Source organism: Ciconia boyciana, chromosome 12, assembly GCF_034638445.1.
Source record: "Ciconia boyciana chromosome 12, ASM3463844v1, whole genome shotgun sequence".
NCBI lineage: Eukaryota > Metazoa > Chordata > Aves > Ciconiiformes > Ciconiidae > Ciconia > Ciconia boyciana.
The window spans coordinates 9,324,984-9,341,240 of NC_132945.1; the positions used below are offsets into that span (position 1 = coordinate 9,324,984).

General features: G+C 49.3%; 1 protein-coding gene across 1 annotated transcript in view; it reads left to right on the forward strand.

The window, feature by feature from the left end:
- Positions 1–1,614: 1,614 nt before the first annotated feature.
- Positions 1,615–16,257, forward strand: part of GPC3 (glypican 3) — a 153,992-nt gene continuing 139,349 nt past the window's right edge. Inside the window, exons 1-2 of the mRNA XM_072876917.1 lie at positions 1,615–1,780; positions 10,940–11,101. Of these exons, the coding sequence (XP_072733018.1) occupies positions 1,615–1,780; positions 10,940–11,101 (328 nt within the window). The remainder of the gene's footprint in view (positions 1,781–10,939; positions 11,102–16,257) is intronic.

Here is a 16,257-nt window from a genome sequence, read left to right on the forward strand (position 1 = left end):
GCAGTCTGCGGACAGCAACAGGCTCCGACAATCCATTAACCAATGAGACATGTTGCACATTCCAGCCTATTAGTCTCATATCCATAATATATTTTAACAATCTCTCCCTGGCAGGCATTTTCTTAGAACAAACACACAGGTTGGACTTTCATTTTTCATCCCTCTTCAAAATTTCAGAGTGAAAAAGAGCTGGTAGCGAGCCATTAGTGATAATTTGATCCTGTATTTGCACTGGAAATTTTAAATAGATTTTTTTTCCTGTTCTTCTGCTTATGCTTGCTCCCTCATTGTTTTTCTCCCCAGAAGCGGCACTGTGCAGGCTGGGGGCGAGCAGCGAGGAGGCAGCCTGGGCAAACACAGTTGTGGCAATTTTTCATACGCGGCCCTTGCTTTTTTAAATAAAGCCTTCCCTCGCCCTGCCCTGCTTGCTTCCCACTTTATACAGCTGCTTGCTGAGCAACGAGCAGCGTGGGCCCCTTCCAGCTGAGCACGCATTGCTGGTATTTAGGGTTTTTTGCTGGTGGGACGGAGCTGGGTTGTCCTGGCCCTGGCCGGTGTCACAGCGAGGGTCCCCGTGTCCCCGTGGCTGGGGGATGCAGGGTCTGGCCAGGCCCGTGGGACCCTGTGAGGGCTTCAGCTCGGTGAGCGAGGGGTTCCCAGCAGCTCCGGCTGGAAGCCGGTGGGGAAACGGCCTTGGCGGAGCAATACAGCCTGCCCACGCACGGCTGCCTGTTTCCAGCGTAGCCTCTCTGATGATTTGTCCAGTGCTCACCCAGTGGCACCCCAGGCCCGTGGGCACCCCTGGGCCCCCTCAGAGAGCGGGTTATCCAGGTCCCCGGCGCTGCCCCAGGGGCTCTGCTCTCGCAGCGGAGTTCCCAGGTGAGGTCCCACCCCGTCCGTCAGTGGAAGGGGGCTGCCTGCGGCGCGCACAGCCCAGCTCTGCCTTGCAGCTCGAACCGCGGACGGCGAGGGCTGAGGAGCTGCTCCACTGATTCACGGCGCAGCACAACGCGCTCAACGTGCACAACGTGCACGCGGGAGACCACCCACCCTTCGAATCCCACGCCGCCTGCGCCGTGCGGGACGCCGGCCCGGCTCGCGCAGGTGCTTCACCGCACGGACAGCAGACGCGGAAGCGCCAGAGCGGCAGCCGCCCCCGCGGAAACCTGCGACGCCGCTGCACCCGCCGCGCGCCAACGCGGAGCGGCCCCTGCGAGCAGCGGCGCGAGCTCCCGCCGCCTGCAAGCGCGCGCCGGTACCGCGCCCCTGCCGCGCGGCGCAGGGCGCTTTGCGGGGCAGCTGTGGCGCGCGCCGGGCGGGGCGGGGCGGGGCAGCGTCCGCGCGCCGCGGGGCCAATAAGCGCTGGGGCGGTGCCGCGCGCGGGGCAAGTTTGCCGGTACCGGGGCGGGCACCAATCAGCGCGGGGGCCGGCTGGGCGGGGGCCAATGGGCGCGCGGCGGGGCGGGGCGCGCGGAGCCGGTCCCGGCGCTCCGGGAGCGTCGTGCGAGGTGCGGGGCTGAGCTCCGCTCCGCAGCAGCCCGGTCCCGGCGCGGTGCGGCCCGGCGGAGATGCCTGCCGGCGGGGTGTAGAGGAGCGCCCCGGTGCCCCGGGAGGATGTCGGGGAGCGGCGGAGCGCTGCTGCTGCAGCTGCTGCTGGCCGCGCTGCTCGGCGCCCCGGGGGGCGCGCAGCCGGCGGGGGAAGCTGCCTGCCGCCCGGTCCGCGCCGCCTTCCAGGTGCTGCAGCCCGGAGCCAAGTGGGTGCCCGAGAGCCCTGTGCCAGGTGAGGCCGCCCAGCCCCGCGGCCTGCCGCCGCTCCCCCCCGGGGCTCGTCGGTGCGCCGAGCCCGGGGGCCGCTCGGGTGCGGCGCGGAGCGGCTGCTGTGCCCGGAGAGGGGGGCGCGGGGGAGGGTCGCCGTGCGGCTGTGGGACGCTGCGGAGCCGGGTGCGGGCTGCCCGCTCTTCCCCGGCAGCTGGGGCGCGGGGCCGCTGTCCGTTCGGTGTCGGTAACCGCCGGGCTCCGCGCTCTGGGTGCGGCGGGTGCGCCCCGCTGCAGGGTTAAAACGGAGTCTGCGGTTACGCCCCTGGAATGGAGATCCCCTAGATGAGCGGGTCTTCTATTGCTCTCATTTTGTTTAGGGGGTCTTTTACCTAGAGGTGGCTGATGTGCAAACTTCTGCTGCCGGGCAGAGCTGGCGTGCTGCCTGCGGGACCAGCCGTCCCCATGCGCAGAGCTCTGTCGGGGGGTCTTCTCTTGGCCGGTGCGAGGGGCCCGGGCGAGCGCGGAGGCTCCGCGCACCCGTCGCGGCTCTGCTGGCCCTGCATCTGCCGGAGCTGCTTTCCTCGGTGCACTCGCTGCGCGCCAGGCAGCGAGCGGTGCGCCGAGCAAAGGCGTCGTGCGAGGGAAATCCCGCTCTGTAAAGCCACTCCGGGAGCACCCAGACCCTCATCCCCAGCCCGAGCTCGAGGGCTGCCACAGCTGCACAAAATGGGGCTGGGAACACGCAGCACGGCAGCACAGCGTTCTCTGAGCTGCCTCTGCCCCGTGCGGGGTGCGGTGGCCTGGGCCGGAGGCTGTTAGGGAGCCGGGAGAGGTGTTACTCTGCTGTGCAATTAGCATTACAGGTGGCTGGCTGTGTGGTACCGCACCAAACCTCACCACCTGCGCCCTGTGAGGCTGCTTTCAGTATATATCTCTTGTTCTTGTTTTAAAATGTAGGTGAAATACTTGAATTCCCTGCCTTTTAAAGGTCTTTCTGCAGCTTTTTGTTAACTAGGGAGTGTGGGCTCCTCCAGGTGGGTGGCTGCGTGCTTGGAGTGTGTGTACACAAACGGATAGGTTTTGATAGCTGCGTTACAGAGCTGCCTGAAGAACTCGGGTGCTGTTGTGTTAGGTTAAATACGCAGCAGCGAATGCCTGCCCTGAAAAGCTTATGATCAAAGTATGAAAAGGAAGAGATAACAGGCAAACGTGACAGGCAGGGGAGGTGCAATGAGATCATCGCCAGCAGTAGCGGCTTTTAATAGTGATGTGTTGAGTTAGATTTCTCGCATTCAGTGTTGCACAGGCCAGAGATACAAGAGTTGCTTCAGCAATGATCTGCTGCAGCGCAGGAGAGGAAGGGGAGAAGCGGGGTGCCGAGGGCTGGGACTGCCAGGGGTTGTGTCTGCTGGTGCAAATCCCAAATCCTTTGGTCTGTAGGACTGTAGCAACATCTCAGCTTACCAACAGCTGTTAGATCTAGCACGAGAGTTCAGATGTAAGTCTCTGATGCTGAGAGAGTACCTCCCCTATCCCTTCCTATCCTTACATCCACTTCCCATGTAATTTTTGACTCTCTTCTTAATGCTCCCTTCAGAGTAGCTGCAGGAGCAGCATCTCATCTCTCTTGCCTCTCTCCATCCCACAGGGGATTGGTCTCCTGGTCAGTATGAAGGTAGCACTGGAAATAAATACTTTGCCAAGAAATGTTTGCATGGAGAGCTGCAGGAAGGGGAAAGAGCTGCTCTTATCACCACAAAATGACAAATTCTGTTGTTTGTAATCAAATAAGTGTCTTCCCTTGCTTCTGTGAAAGTCAGTGAAATGTTTGCTTTGATCCCTAGGTAACTCTCTTGGAGTGTATTTTTACAGCGAGAGGTGATGGAGGGGTGGGCAGCTGGGTGCTCCCAACGGGTCCCTGCAGGCTGTGCTGTGAGTGTTGAGGGGCTGCTGGGGCCTCCATGCTGCAATGTGGTCGGAAAGAGGCAGTATCCTCCATCCTGGCCTGGGCTGTGATTGCAGCGGCTGCCTCTGCCCAGGCATCTTCCTTTCCCGGCAGGGTTCAGGTTGCTGGAGTTGCTCAGTTGTGCTCTTGCCCCCCTGGGAGCCCCGGCTGCATTCCTGATATTCAGGAGGAGTAAGGAGCCCTTTGCCTCTCTGCAGAGCCTGTGGGTAGCTGGATCAATATCTCCTAACAGAGATGGTGTTTCAAGTGAACGCTTCCAGCTTGTTATGATGATAAAGTTCCCACATATCAAATCAAAAGTGGATTTTACATTTGCCTAAGTACATAAACTTGATCATAATTAAAGCAATGACTGCTTGCTTATACCTTGGATCTGGCCCATCTTGCATGACTCTGAGTAGTAATTACACTTCAGAGCACTCGCTTCTCCTAGTAGCAGCTGCATAAATCTCTGTAATAGGGGAACATCACTCAAGGACTATTTTCCAGGCTTCTGTTTATTGCTTTTCTTCCTTTCATACAGCTGTCAATTAAAAAAAGTTTTGGAGTTCCCAGCCACAAATCACCACGGAATCAATTCTGAGAACCTTTGCCTATGGATCATATCACCCTGGAGAAAGCGAGGGTTTAAACAATTTATTTAAAACATGGGGGTTTTTTTGACACAAACAGGAAACAATGACTTCTGGAAGCCACATTTTGCATTATGAGCAGTTGTGGCTGAAGGCATAAGTAGAGGAAACACTGCTGAGTTGCAACACGCAGGAGAAATGTCCCATGGCTCCGTTTTACTGGATCAGTGGTGCGTGGGCTTGGGGGGACATCGGCACAGTGCTCCCTGTAGAGAAGCCCAGTCACACCAGGCTGATATTTTAATTAAAAAAAAAAAAGGCAATTCTGATAAATGTGAGGGAAGTGTCATGCTGTTTCATGAGCGGTATTAATGTTCTGGGAGTAATTCTAGCTGAAGGCGTGCATCCGGCAGCGAGCAGAAACTTGGTCTCCAGTCCTGCAGCCTGGGGACCAGGTTTTTGCAGCTCTGGAGCATGCTTTGGCATGCTCAGAGGTGGGGAGCAGCATGACCTAACTACTGTCAGCTGCGGCTGACTGTTCGGAGGGGTGGGAGGACATAATTCATGCCAACAACTCCACTTGAGCTAGATGGGAGGCCTTGTGCTGGAGAGGAGCGAAGGCAGGGTGATGGGGGAGTGCTTTTCATAGGCTTTTCTGAAGATGAGACTTAATGCCAGCTTGTGAGCCAGCTTGCAGTTCTGCGCTGCGGTAACTTCACATTCATTAATAACTAAATTCTCTTTTTCTTGCACTGCCTGTCTTGGTTTTCTTCTTCCTTTTGTCTTTTCTCTGCATAATTTCTCATATATAAACAGTAACTTGAATTTCCATTTTTTCCTGGTCTGTTTTTCTCTCCTCTTTGCTATTTGGATTTCTTTGTGCTCGTGGTGACACTCTGGATAATTGGGCTGGTGCATGTGGGTAGAGGGGAAGGGGTGAGTTGTCGCCTTGCTGAGACGGGGAGAGGGGATGGATGTCTCTGCCCCTGGTCACGTGGAAGCTGAGGAACATTTTTCTCAGCAGAAATATCTGCTGGTGGGTCTGTCTTCCTCCTCCCACAGTGGAGTGCAGTTTCCAGCTTTTTGTTCATTCTCTTTGATGGAAGCAAATATGGATTCACCCTAAGAAAATAGAGGAGATCAACCTTTTGCTTTTGGAGTGGAGGTGTAAAGCTTTACAACGGCTGGCTGAGTGTGTCAAACTTTCTTCTCTCTTTTCTTGTTTTTGGCAGCTGGTGTGTGCCACTGTACAATTTGAAAACTAAAAATCCCAAGTCTTCCCGCTGGACTGGATGCTCTTTTGCTCGTGAGCTGGGTCCCTTTGTACTCCTGCTCTTTTATTCTGTTTTTCCTGAGTGGGACTAATGATACTCCTCCCTGTGCAGCCTTTCCGTGTAGCTTAGCGTGGTGGTTTAAGATCCTAGTTTACTAGATAATTGAGTTTTCTGTTCTTAATTATTTCAGGCCTGCAAGTTGCTCTCTTGATAGTTAAGAGAGCAGGAGCAGAACCCTAAAATTTAGTAACCTCCCCAGGCAGTGGTTTTATAGTGAGATCATTAATTTTATTTTTTTTCCCCCAGGGGTTAATTTTAACAACATCCTGAACAGTGTTCTTCCCAGTCTTTGGAATGGCTGTAGGGTGTGTGCGTGTGACTGTAAGAAACATGTACGGTGAGTGGGTGCCCACAAATTAACTCCATATTTTTGATGACAGTATTGTGGATACATTTGTACATTTGTTAGAGGGGAAGCTCTTACTCTGTAAAACCTCTCTTATTTTCTCCATAATTACTTCTTTTAAAAGATGAAGTGTTATAGAGTGTTATATGTGCATGGCAATCATCTGGTCAACATTGCAAGACTTGGGGAGGAATCCAGAGTCAGATGGCCTTGTGAAACACAAGATGGAGCAGAAAATAAAGGATAATTAAGCAGTAGTAAATATCCCATGTAGTACCCATACTGTTCCAACTTTAATCATTTATTGAACAAGGTTGGTTTATCATTTATGTCTCTTTAATTAGGTTTTAAAAAGATCAGCACTTAACCTAGCTTTTGAACAGTTGCATTTCCTTTTCCCCCCAAATGCTGAGCATTAAAAGCCAGTGACAGATGCATGACCCCCTAGTCACATAATTTAAAAGAAGGTTTTTAATAAAAAAAGTAGTATTGAAATAGCTGGGGAAAAATCTGCTACATTTAAAGGTTGAATCACTGCTTTTGTCTGTTTAAAGTATGATGCTGACTGCAAAACAATTAGAGAAAGAAAATTAACACAAAGCAGCAGCTCTCTTATGTGTAATAGTAACAAACTGGTGAGCTAAGAGGCTGGGACGAAGAGCCCTCCGGCGTTTCCAGACCGCAGAAGGTGAAGGGTGCCGTTGCATGGGGTAGCGGAGCCCTCCCGTCGCATGGGGAGGAGGCTGCAGTAATGTAACATTAAGCAGGGCCAGGTTCTCATTTTGGCAATGCCTGGGGTAAATTTGGGGGGAATGTTAATTTGATTTAAGCTGCCGTTGGATCTGGGTGGGCAGGCTTGCGTGCCCCAGTGGAAAGCATGGCTTGTCTGCCTGTATCTGATGACAGGGTTGGAGCTATCCTGGGATGCTTAAAATCAAAATACAATCCTTCAGCCTCACGAAGGAGTTCGCAGCTGCCTGCAGATGATCTCAGGGGTTTTTTTTTTACATTTAATCCACTGAAATTATTTTCACTTCTGCTGTACCGACCACCTATCTGTGGGAATAATTGTACATCAAAGTCAAATTTAATGCTTTAAATTCACCACTACCTGGTCTTCAGTAAGAATTCCCCGTGTCGGAAGAAGGAGGAAGAGGCAGGGTCCTGCTGAAATTACTGCAGCTATAGAGGTTAGTTCTGTCAGCTAGGAGTGTATGCAAAATTACTGGAGCATTTACACTGCTGTTCCCCAAGATGGCATAAATGGCACAGCGCTCTGACGGTGCCTGGTGTCTGTGCGCCTATGGAAGGGGCCGCATCCAGCTCCTCCTCACCCATGGGAGTTGGGTGTCGGAGGGTCAGGCTCCCGTGCTTGGCATTGCATGGGTATCGCTAATCTTGCAAAGATTGGTATGTGAGCGTCCAAATGCAATTTAATAAAACTGTGGAGTAATTCATGGGACACTTTCTTTAAAAAAATGAATTTGTAATGACTTATAGCAAAAGGAGGAGGTTGTTTGCAAGGGCTGAGACTGGCATTACGAGGTGTAATGGCTTGAAACTTTAAGAAAAAGGGGTGTGTGTAGGTTGGGAGATAAAAACAGTCTTAACAGTAAGGGCCATTAGGCAGTGGAATGGGCTTTGCTATCTTGCAAGTTGGAGCTATCACTGGAGGTGTTTACGTTAGATAAAATGCTTAGAGGGGGTCGATTGGGAGGCAGGGGGTAGGATTTGAGGACTCGCAGGACCTTTTCCATTGCATTTATGGAGTCAAAAACATGCAGCAGTTTAATTCATGCTAGTTTCTGATCCGTAGGCTTGTGGTGTGTTTCCAGGCGTTTGTGTCTCTGCATCCACCACGCTTCTGGAGCGTGCATGGTTTGCACAGCTCCTGGCACTTGGGGTGCAGGATCTGGGTCGGTCTGGGTGGTCCTGCAGCATGAGTGCAAAGAGGGTCCTCCAAGCAATGGCATGAACAAACCCCAAATGAACTTGCAGGTCAGAAAGTGCTGTCCCTGTTTCATTGGTGTCTGCTGGGGTCAGTGGGGTGGGTTAGTGGCTCCTGGGGGACTGGGGTCCTGGGCATCAAAACCCCCTTTCCTTACTATTGGGACTTACAGATGGGGCTGTTTGGGTCTGCTCGCCATCTGGGAAAGCCATATACAGAAAATAGCTGGCAGATGGGAGTCAGGCCCCCGTTCCCTGGCCCTCTGGAGCAACGCTCTGCTCCAAGAAGGACCTTGTCCCTGGTAGCTGATAAGAGCCTGTCCTGCCTGTATTGACCTGTTGCATTTACCATGATGTTTCTGGTCATCAGTGTTAGTTGGCTATCTCTGTAAAACGTTTTAAGCTGTCAGAGTTAATTCCCAGGCTTTTTCCTCCTCCTCCGTGATTGCTCTGCTACAGCATGTGTCTGTCTTTACTTCACAAAAATAAAAATCCATTTAGGGGGAGAAATTGGCTTAATTGCTAAAAAGAAGGATGGGAGGCGGGTAGATGACCTTGCTGCTTCCTATCCCTGGCTTTCACTTGCACAGATCTCTTAATTGCCAACTCTCAGATTTTCTATATTGGTATTTCCATTAATCGTGGAAGGCTTTTTTTTTTTTAATCTGAAATGTGTCCTAATATAATAAATGTAGGAGGAAATAAGCTTTGTATTAACAAAAAATTTATGGCTGTATTGTAGTGTTAAAGGGACCATGCTAAGCCTTTTTGCGGTGTAAATTGGCTTGGATTTGACTTTAAAAAAACCTCTTTAACTCACTGTTATATAACTGCTTCTCTCATTAACGCAGTGTCTTGCTGTTAGGCAGTTTTATGGCTCCTGTTATTCTTTCAATGCATGAAATACCTGTTGCTGTGCTCCTCTGGAGTGGGTTAGTTCACGAACTGCTGAGACTCGATCTTCAGATGTCAGTGGTGCTGCCTCTTTGTCGGAGGGCTTGATGAAGGAATTTATGCTGCATACCCTGTTTTGCCAAAAGGGAAACTGAGGCAGCAGGTAGGGATGGAGCCGGCATGGCCTTGTGGTTCCAGCCTTGGGCCGTGCCTTTTTCTCCCCCTTTGCCATGCGTTGTTTTGTAGCAACAGCAGGACTTGGATTGGTTAAAGCTCCTTTCAGCATGTGAAATGCAGGTTGCAGATGAAGTGTTTCATGATGTTTTTCCCGGGCTGTGCCAGGGGAAGGGATGGGGCTGGAGGGAGGAGGGTTTCTGCTGTTGCTGCTCCCAAGCCCTGACAGCTGTTTCTCCCTTGGCAGTGTGCATGACTCTTCTTCAGGAGGTACACGGTTGAACTGACATTAATATTAATCCTGTTGTTCTAGAATACGCTTACAAAAGTGACTTTTGACACTTTCTAGTAATTAGTGAGAGAGCGGATGTGGTAAAAGACTCTTAAGAAGGAGAGGAGAGGGGAACCTGGAAGGATGTGTAATCCTTCCAGAGCAAAGATCTAAATTACCAAACTTTGTTTTATTGAGGGGAAAAAAACCTGCAGCAAACGGGAAGGCAGAGCGAGGGCTGAGGGGTGCATGGAGCCTTCAGCCCTGTCCGGGCTGTCGGTCGCTGGCTTGGGGACTGCTTCCTAATCCTGGTTCTGGGCAGTGCTGAGTCTAACCAGGAGCTGCTCCTGCTCTGGCATGCTGGGGGCATGCTGCAGTTTGGGTGGCAGACACTGAAAGGGAAGGTTCTTGCTGCTGTCTGGCCCGGGATAGCTGTTTTTAATGGAGTTGTTGCTTACTGTTTGAGTTCCTAACAGCAGCATCAGATTAGATGTGTTTTGCATGATGAGGGCTATTTGCTTTGATATGAGCTTGTGGCTCTGTTTGTGTTTGTGGGGCCACAGTTTGCTATTGGAAGTTGATTGAGATTTTTGTTGCTGCCACTTCAAGCTCTTCTGCTCCATCTTTTCCTGTTGTCTGAACCCAAAAGATTAATACAATTTTTTTCCTAGATTTTATTTATCACCTTTTAGCTAACAATACCTTTCCTAAAATGAAAGCTAACTACATTTGGGAATGTAAAGACCCAAAGTTTAGCATCACTGATCAGTGCTTTGAGTTGCAGCTTGAGATGCCAGAGCAAGCGATGCTCCTCTTGCCTTTGTACCCTGGCTTTTGTACCATTCTGGTGAATGGGTGGAGGTGCTGCCCCTGCATCCATGCAGTGGCACATCTGCTGCTGAAACAGCACTTGCCTTTTGCAGTGCTCAGTGCATGCCCCAGGACCTGTCCCTCTGCAGTGGGACTTGCACAAGTGAAGTGATGGACCTTGGGCTTTACCTGTTGAGATGGAGGAAGGATGGGGTGCTGAAATTGGTGGGAGGACTCAGGAGATGTATACAATTTAGAAGTCTGCACAAAAAACCCCCAGTAGTAAATCATCATTGTTGTGCATTCCTGTTGTTACTGTTATTGCTGTGGATACAAAAGGATGGAGATTGCAGGCAAATAACAGTTGTTATTTGTTTTAAGCTAGCTTTAAGTCTTTATGCAAATTACAAGCATATTCTGCGCGCTGAACTACGTGCATTGCTCTCTTCGTTGTAAATACACAGCTTCAAATCCTTGCTCCGTCGTCCATCTCCCGCTCTATCTCTTCTGGCTGCCTGCAGCTCCTTACCGATGTGCTGGTAGGCATGTGGGAGACAGCAGGGCGATGCTCGGTATGGCTCTGCTCGGCGCCAGCCCATCAGTGGATGGCGTGTGTGGGAGCTAAAGCAAGCAGCGTGCTGGCAGGCGTACACAGCAAGCTCTCGTGGGCTATTGCTCAGCAATCCTGGCTCTGCCTTATTGGTCGTCTTCGGCTGAGCTGCTTGCTCAGGACAAATTCCAGAAATGTCATCAATTTGCCCAAACAGTAATTGCAGTGATACCAACGTATGGAGTTGGTTTCCTCTCCACTCCCAGCAACTCCACCTCCTAATGCAAATTTTCTGCCCTTCTTGTGTCTCCCTCCAGGGTCGGATCTGCAAGTATGTATCCCGAAGGGCTCCACGTGCTGCTCGAGGAAGATGGAGGAGAAGTACCAGGCAACAGCCCGCCTGAACATGGAGCAGTTCCTGCAGTCTGCCAGCATGGAGCTGAAGTTCCTCGTCATCCAGAATGCCGCTGTCTTCCAAGGTGAGCGCTGGGGGGTGGTCCAGGCACGCGGTGGGAGGACGGCACTTCTGCTCCTCTTCCTCAGCCCCTGGCAATCAGAAATGCAGGTGGCTGGAAGCTTTCTGTTCACTTGTTTTCATATGTTTGTATGTATTATATATGCTTATTTACTATAAATAATACACCTGGTTTGGTATATAGCTGCTCTGCAGGGCTTGTCCTAAATATTTCTGTAGCTGAATCAGCAAATGTAAATTTAACTAAACCTCTTCAAGTGCAAATTTAAAAATAAATTAAAAACCCACTTCTCCAAAAATTAAACTCTCTGTGCAAGTACCATCTTGTGTGATTCTACCAGTCCCAAAAACATGTTGCAGCAATGTGATCTGGTTGTAAACCCAGTGTAATGTTTGGTAAGCATCTGGCTAAAACGTGTGTATTGATTATTGTTATTCACTGCAAAACAAAGTTGGTTATTCCACATGAAGGTGGGTAGAGGCTGCCTTGTTCACAAGTGTGGTCCCTGGTGCTCGCCATGGGATATCTGAGTGCTTGGTAACCTGATGCCACACTATATGGTGGCAGCTCTCTTCTTTTTCTAATGATAATGTGATGTATTGCCTTTTTAGCAAAACTGGCCTTTGACAAATATTTTCTATTGTGGGTACACACCAGTTTGTGTCACTTAAATCTGCAAACATTTTTTTTGAGGGCCTTTATGCAAGCAAAACTTATTCCATCCATGGTTAATGTGAGGTGAAATGATTGCTTGTTTGTTGAGTGCTCTCCTGTTGAGGTTCCATCGTTCTGTATTAATGGCTTTTTTGCCTATATTTAAAAAAGAAGGCATGAGCAATCAAGCGTTTTTGCCTTCATGCTGACATTTTTTCAGAATAATTGATTTATTTTTGTTCATGCCTCGCGATCACCAAGACCCAAAGCCTGCTGAAGCCTGTGGGATCATGGCAAAGCTCTGTTCTGGTCCACAACTGACTGATGAAGTCTAATGTGTTGTTTTTCTCAACGTAAGATCAAATAAATTGCTGAGGAAGTAACGGCATATGTTGGTGGTTTTTTTTCCCAATGCTTCTTAATGCAGTGACCATTAAGTTGTAATTCTGCTAAACAGAATGAGGTAAAACTAATGAGACATTGGTTTCCTAGGCACTGGAAATGTGAACTAGCTTCAGAAATGCTGAATAATCTGGCCAGAATATGAAGTGTCTACCTCCTCCCCTACCATTTGACAAAAACTTTGTAACTTTAGAGTTTTTATTGGGTGTAGGAATGACACCCTGTGTTACTACAGGTTGTGTGTAGCGTAGTAGAGTCGGGTGCTCCAGCTCTGAACTTTCTGCATCTTCTGGAGAGAGTTGAATCCCTTGCTCTGATTTCCCCCCCCCGCCCCCGCCTCCCCTTTTTTTAAACTGTGATTTCCATCCTGGCCATGAGAGCCCTTTCCTTCTGTGCAGGGGTTTTGCAGCTGATGTTACTGAATGCTGAATTGTCATTTTTGGTGGTGGGGAAGAAAAGCATTTAATTGAAGAATTCCTGACCACTTCTGCTTATAAAAAAGATCATGACTAATTTTAAAGATCTTTTGCAATCCCATGGTAGAAGAGCAATTCCTAGCTGTAACTGTTGAGCTCACTTTAATTACCTCATATAAAGTGTTATGGACTTGGAAGGGCAATTTGTTAGACTTTGAAAATCATGTACTTCTGTTATCTTTAAATTTAGTCTCAAAGTGTGTAGAAGACTAATTTTTTTAATAGCTGGATCTTTTGATTGCTGCTTGTTTAAGAGTATTTTGATGGCTGCAGTGCCAGAGGCTGTTCCAGCTATAGAAATTGTGCTTGGACCCAACATACAGAGGTCTGATTTCTTGTTTCTTGGCACTGTTCATGGTAGGGGACAGGCTTCTGTCTCAAGACATCACTAAGGGATCTGGTGCTGGGGTGTGATGTCTGGAATCAAACCCCACCAGTGTGCCGTTTGCTTCCCCCCACGTTGCCAAGGGATGTGCTGGTTGCAGGTCAGAAAAGTTGCTGCTGCCCTGGCACAGCTGGGGAGGTAGGATGCCCATCGCAGCGGTGTGCCTGGGGCTGTGCGGGCTGCGTTCAGCTACGGGGGGATGCTGGAGCGGTCAGGGAAGAGACACATGGCTGCTGTTGGAGCCCCCGTGGTCCCTGAGCATCTCCTGCAGGGCCTGCTCCTGCATGGTGTCTCTGCTCGAAGCTGGCGACAGATGCCCTGTGGCTTCAGGAATTGGGGCTGTAGGAGTGGGATAGCTCAAAGCAGTGCCAGCGCTCGCACGCATGCTCTGGTAAGGGAGAAAGCTCTCTGCGTGTCTTGCGTTGGGTTGGACCCCAGCATCTGCTGGGGATCCTGCACTGAGGATGGATAATTGCACTGCTCTCTAGGGCGGGGTAATATGTTGGTATGGAAACATATCCTAACCACTCATATTAAAAACACAAGTGTGAAACCCTTCAGAGTTAATTTTAATATTTTTAGCCTGGCATCTAAAGGGACTGCTAGTCTGACAAACAAAATCTCACCCAGATGTTATTATTTTGCACCAAATTTAATTTCTTCCTGCTGAAGCTAGAGCAGCATCTCTGCTGATAAAGATCAAGGGAAATTGTCTGGCATTTACAGAAAATCTCATCCAGGCCTATCTGTTACAATGTTCACTTAGCAAAGTTTATTAGATTATTAGTTTTAGACCCTTGGGCTTTTTCTTTATTGCAGTTAAGAAGGAAAAATCCCAACCAAAAATCCTTCCTTCACTAAATTTAAATGGTACAATTAGCTCCTGGTCTTATTTTACAGGCATTTTTTTAAAATTATGAAGATGATTTAAGTAGTGATTTCATCCTTTGGAAACTTGCTGCATTTGACAGTGTTAAAATGGATTGTAGCTGCCTTGACTGCAGTTAAATCTTACTCTAGGATTTCTTTGGGGGCAGGTTTTTTTGCTTTCATGTGGTGTAACCGTGCTGGTATCTGCCTGTGTGTGCACCTCCCGGTTCAGGTTCTCAGCCGACAGCAGCTCCGTTGCATACCGTGAAGCTAGGCTGAACCACACCACTTCAAAACTTGCTCATATGTCTTTTTCCAAATGATGTTTAGTACTGCTCTGAGGTTCTCATCCAAACTAACTAGTGAGTTAGTGCAACTAACCTGCTGTGGCAGACGGCGAGAGCCCTGCCTACAGTTTGCTTTCTCACCTCTTTCTCCTGACCTTAGATCTTGGCTCTTTGGTGGGGGGTTTCTGGCCCCGCCACCACTTAATCTTTTTCTATTAAAACAACAGAAAAAGCCCTCAACAAACCCTACTGATTTCTGAAATATTACGTCTGAATCTGTGACTATTTCAGCTTTGTGAAAGGTAAACTCGAACAGGAAAATACTGGGGTTGTTCCCGTTTTTTTTCTCCTTTCCCCCACTGAAGAGCTCTGTTCCCCAGGGTTGGGTTGTGTGCATGTTCATCGGTCTGATGCCTCCTGCTTCCTAAGTTTGGGAATTTTCTTTTGAGTGGTCACTTAATTTCTTGTCCTGCATGTTGGCCATGTTGCACTGTGGATAACAGAAAATTAAAGCTATAGCAGCTGCTCAGATGCAGCTCTCATGGTACATACACTCCTCCTAGTCCTTTGTCCAAGGGAAAAGGTACTTTTTAAAAAGGGGAAAGACTGCAACACTATAAAGCACAGAAGGACCCTCTAAGGGAAGAGGAGCATCTGCAACCATTGCTTTGTGTAGGACTTGCTGGTAATCTTCCCCCTCCAGCAAGTGTGAAGCACAGCAACGGGAGAGCTGACTACTAGGGGCTGCTTCTGCAGGAGTAATGCAGTGTGCTTGTGGAGAAAGTCGCTTTCATTATTTTAAGCGATTGCTCAAATAAGTGATCAGCAGGATCTCGCATTGCCCTTCTGCAGCCTCTGCTGTTGATGCTAGTCCAATCCTGGAGCGGCCGCTCTTTGCGTGGTGCAAACGCCAGGCTGTCGGAGCATGTCAGTGCCTGCTCTGCGATCTCCTTGCAGTGATGGTGAGGCTGCTGGAGCCAGCAGGGTAGCAGTGGCGTAAATCTTGAGATACACCATATGCCTGTTTCTGACCCTGAACCTAGCTGCCTCGCTGTTTGCATGGGCGCAGGGCTTGCTTCCACCCGCTTCCCAAATAGCTCCCGTGGGGCTGTGGAGCTGCTGGGACTTGGTTGGAAATGTGGGGGACACTGGGAAGGCAGGAGTGCAATTACCTGAACTGGAAAACTGGCTGGGATGCTGCAGTTGAATCCCCCTTGGTGAAAGCCTGTAAGGCTTAAATTAAGACCTGAGCTGTTCTGTCTCAAAAGCAATGTCATTTAACCTTCTGCAAATGGGAGCTGGAAGACAAAAGGAGCTCTGTTGGGTACCTAAGGGGAGCTTGCAGGGGCTAAGAAGATTTGAGGGGCTTCTGGGATGTGTGTTTCAGAGTAGTTTCTAGGAGGACTGTGATAAATCAATATGGATAGACCTGCCTGTGCGTGTATGGTATTCTTGTATTCGTGGGAGAATCCTGTTTCTTCTCCCCTCTGGAGCTGAGCCCTCGGTGGTTCTGGCAGAGCAGGCGGCGTGGGGAGGACGTCAATTCATCTCCCCTCGCGTGCGGCGGTAGGATAAAGGCAGAGCTGTAACTCTTAGTCCTACCAGGCAGCTCTGAAGGCTGTAAATCCTCCATTAGGCATAAATGCAGCCATTTTGGTTATTTATAGTTATTTACACTATCCATTCATATCTGTCAGAAATGAAGGCAGTTTTGACATTGCAAGCTTCTATCAGGTTATCTTTAATCAGTTTAGAGGCACCTAAGCCACAAATATATCAAATAGCCAATCCTAATGTCGGAGTCCTCTAAAGTATGACTGAATTATTTATTTTGTTATGATGAAAATGTCTGGGCTTTATTGGGTTTCCTTTGAAGAACTTGATTCTGCTTGAAGTCTGGAAGATAAAAGATCAGTGATTGTCTCTCCAAGTTTCTTATTCCAAATCCTTCAAGGCTTTTCATTTTTCACGAGCTGCTGGTACTACTTTAGAGTCAAGGTGAGGTAGTTGGAATTTCTTTTATTCTATTAAAGAGGTTTAAGTATATAAAAACTTATCTTTACTAATTATGCCTTGCATAGGTAA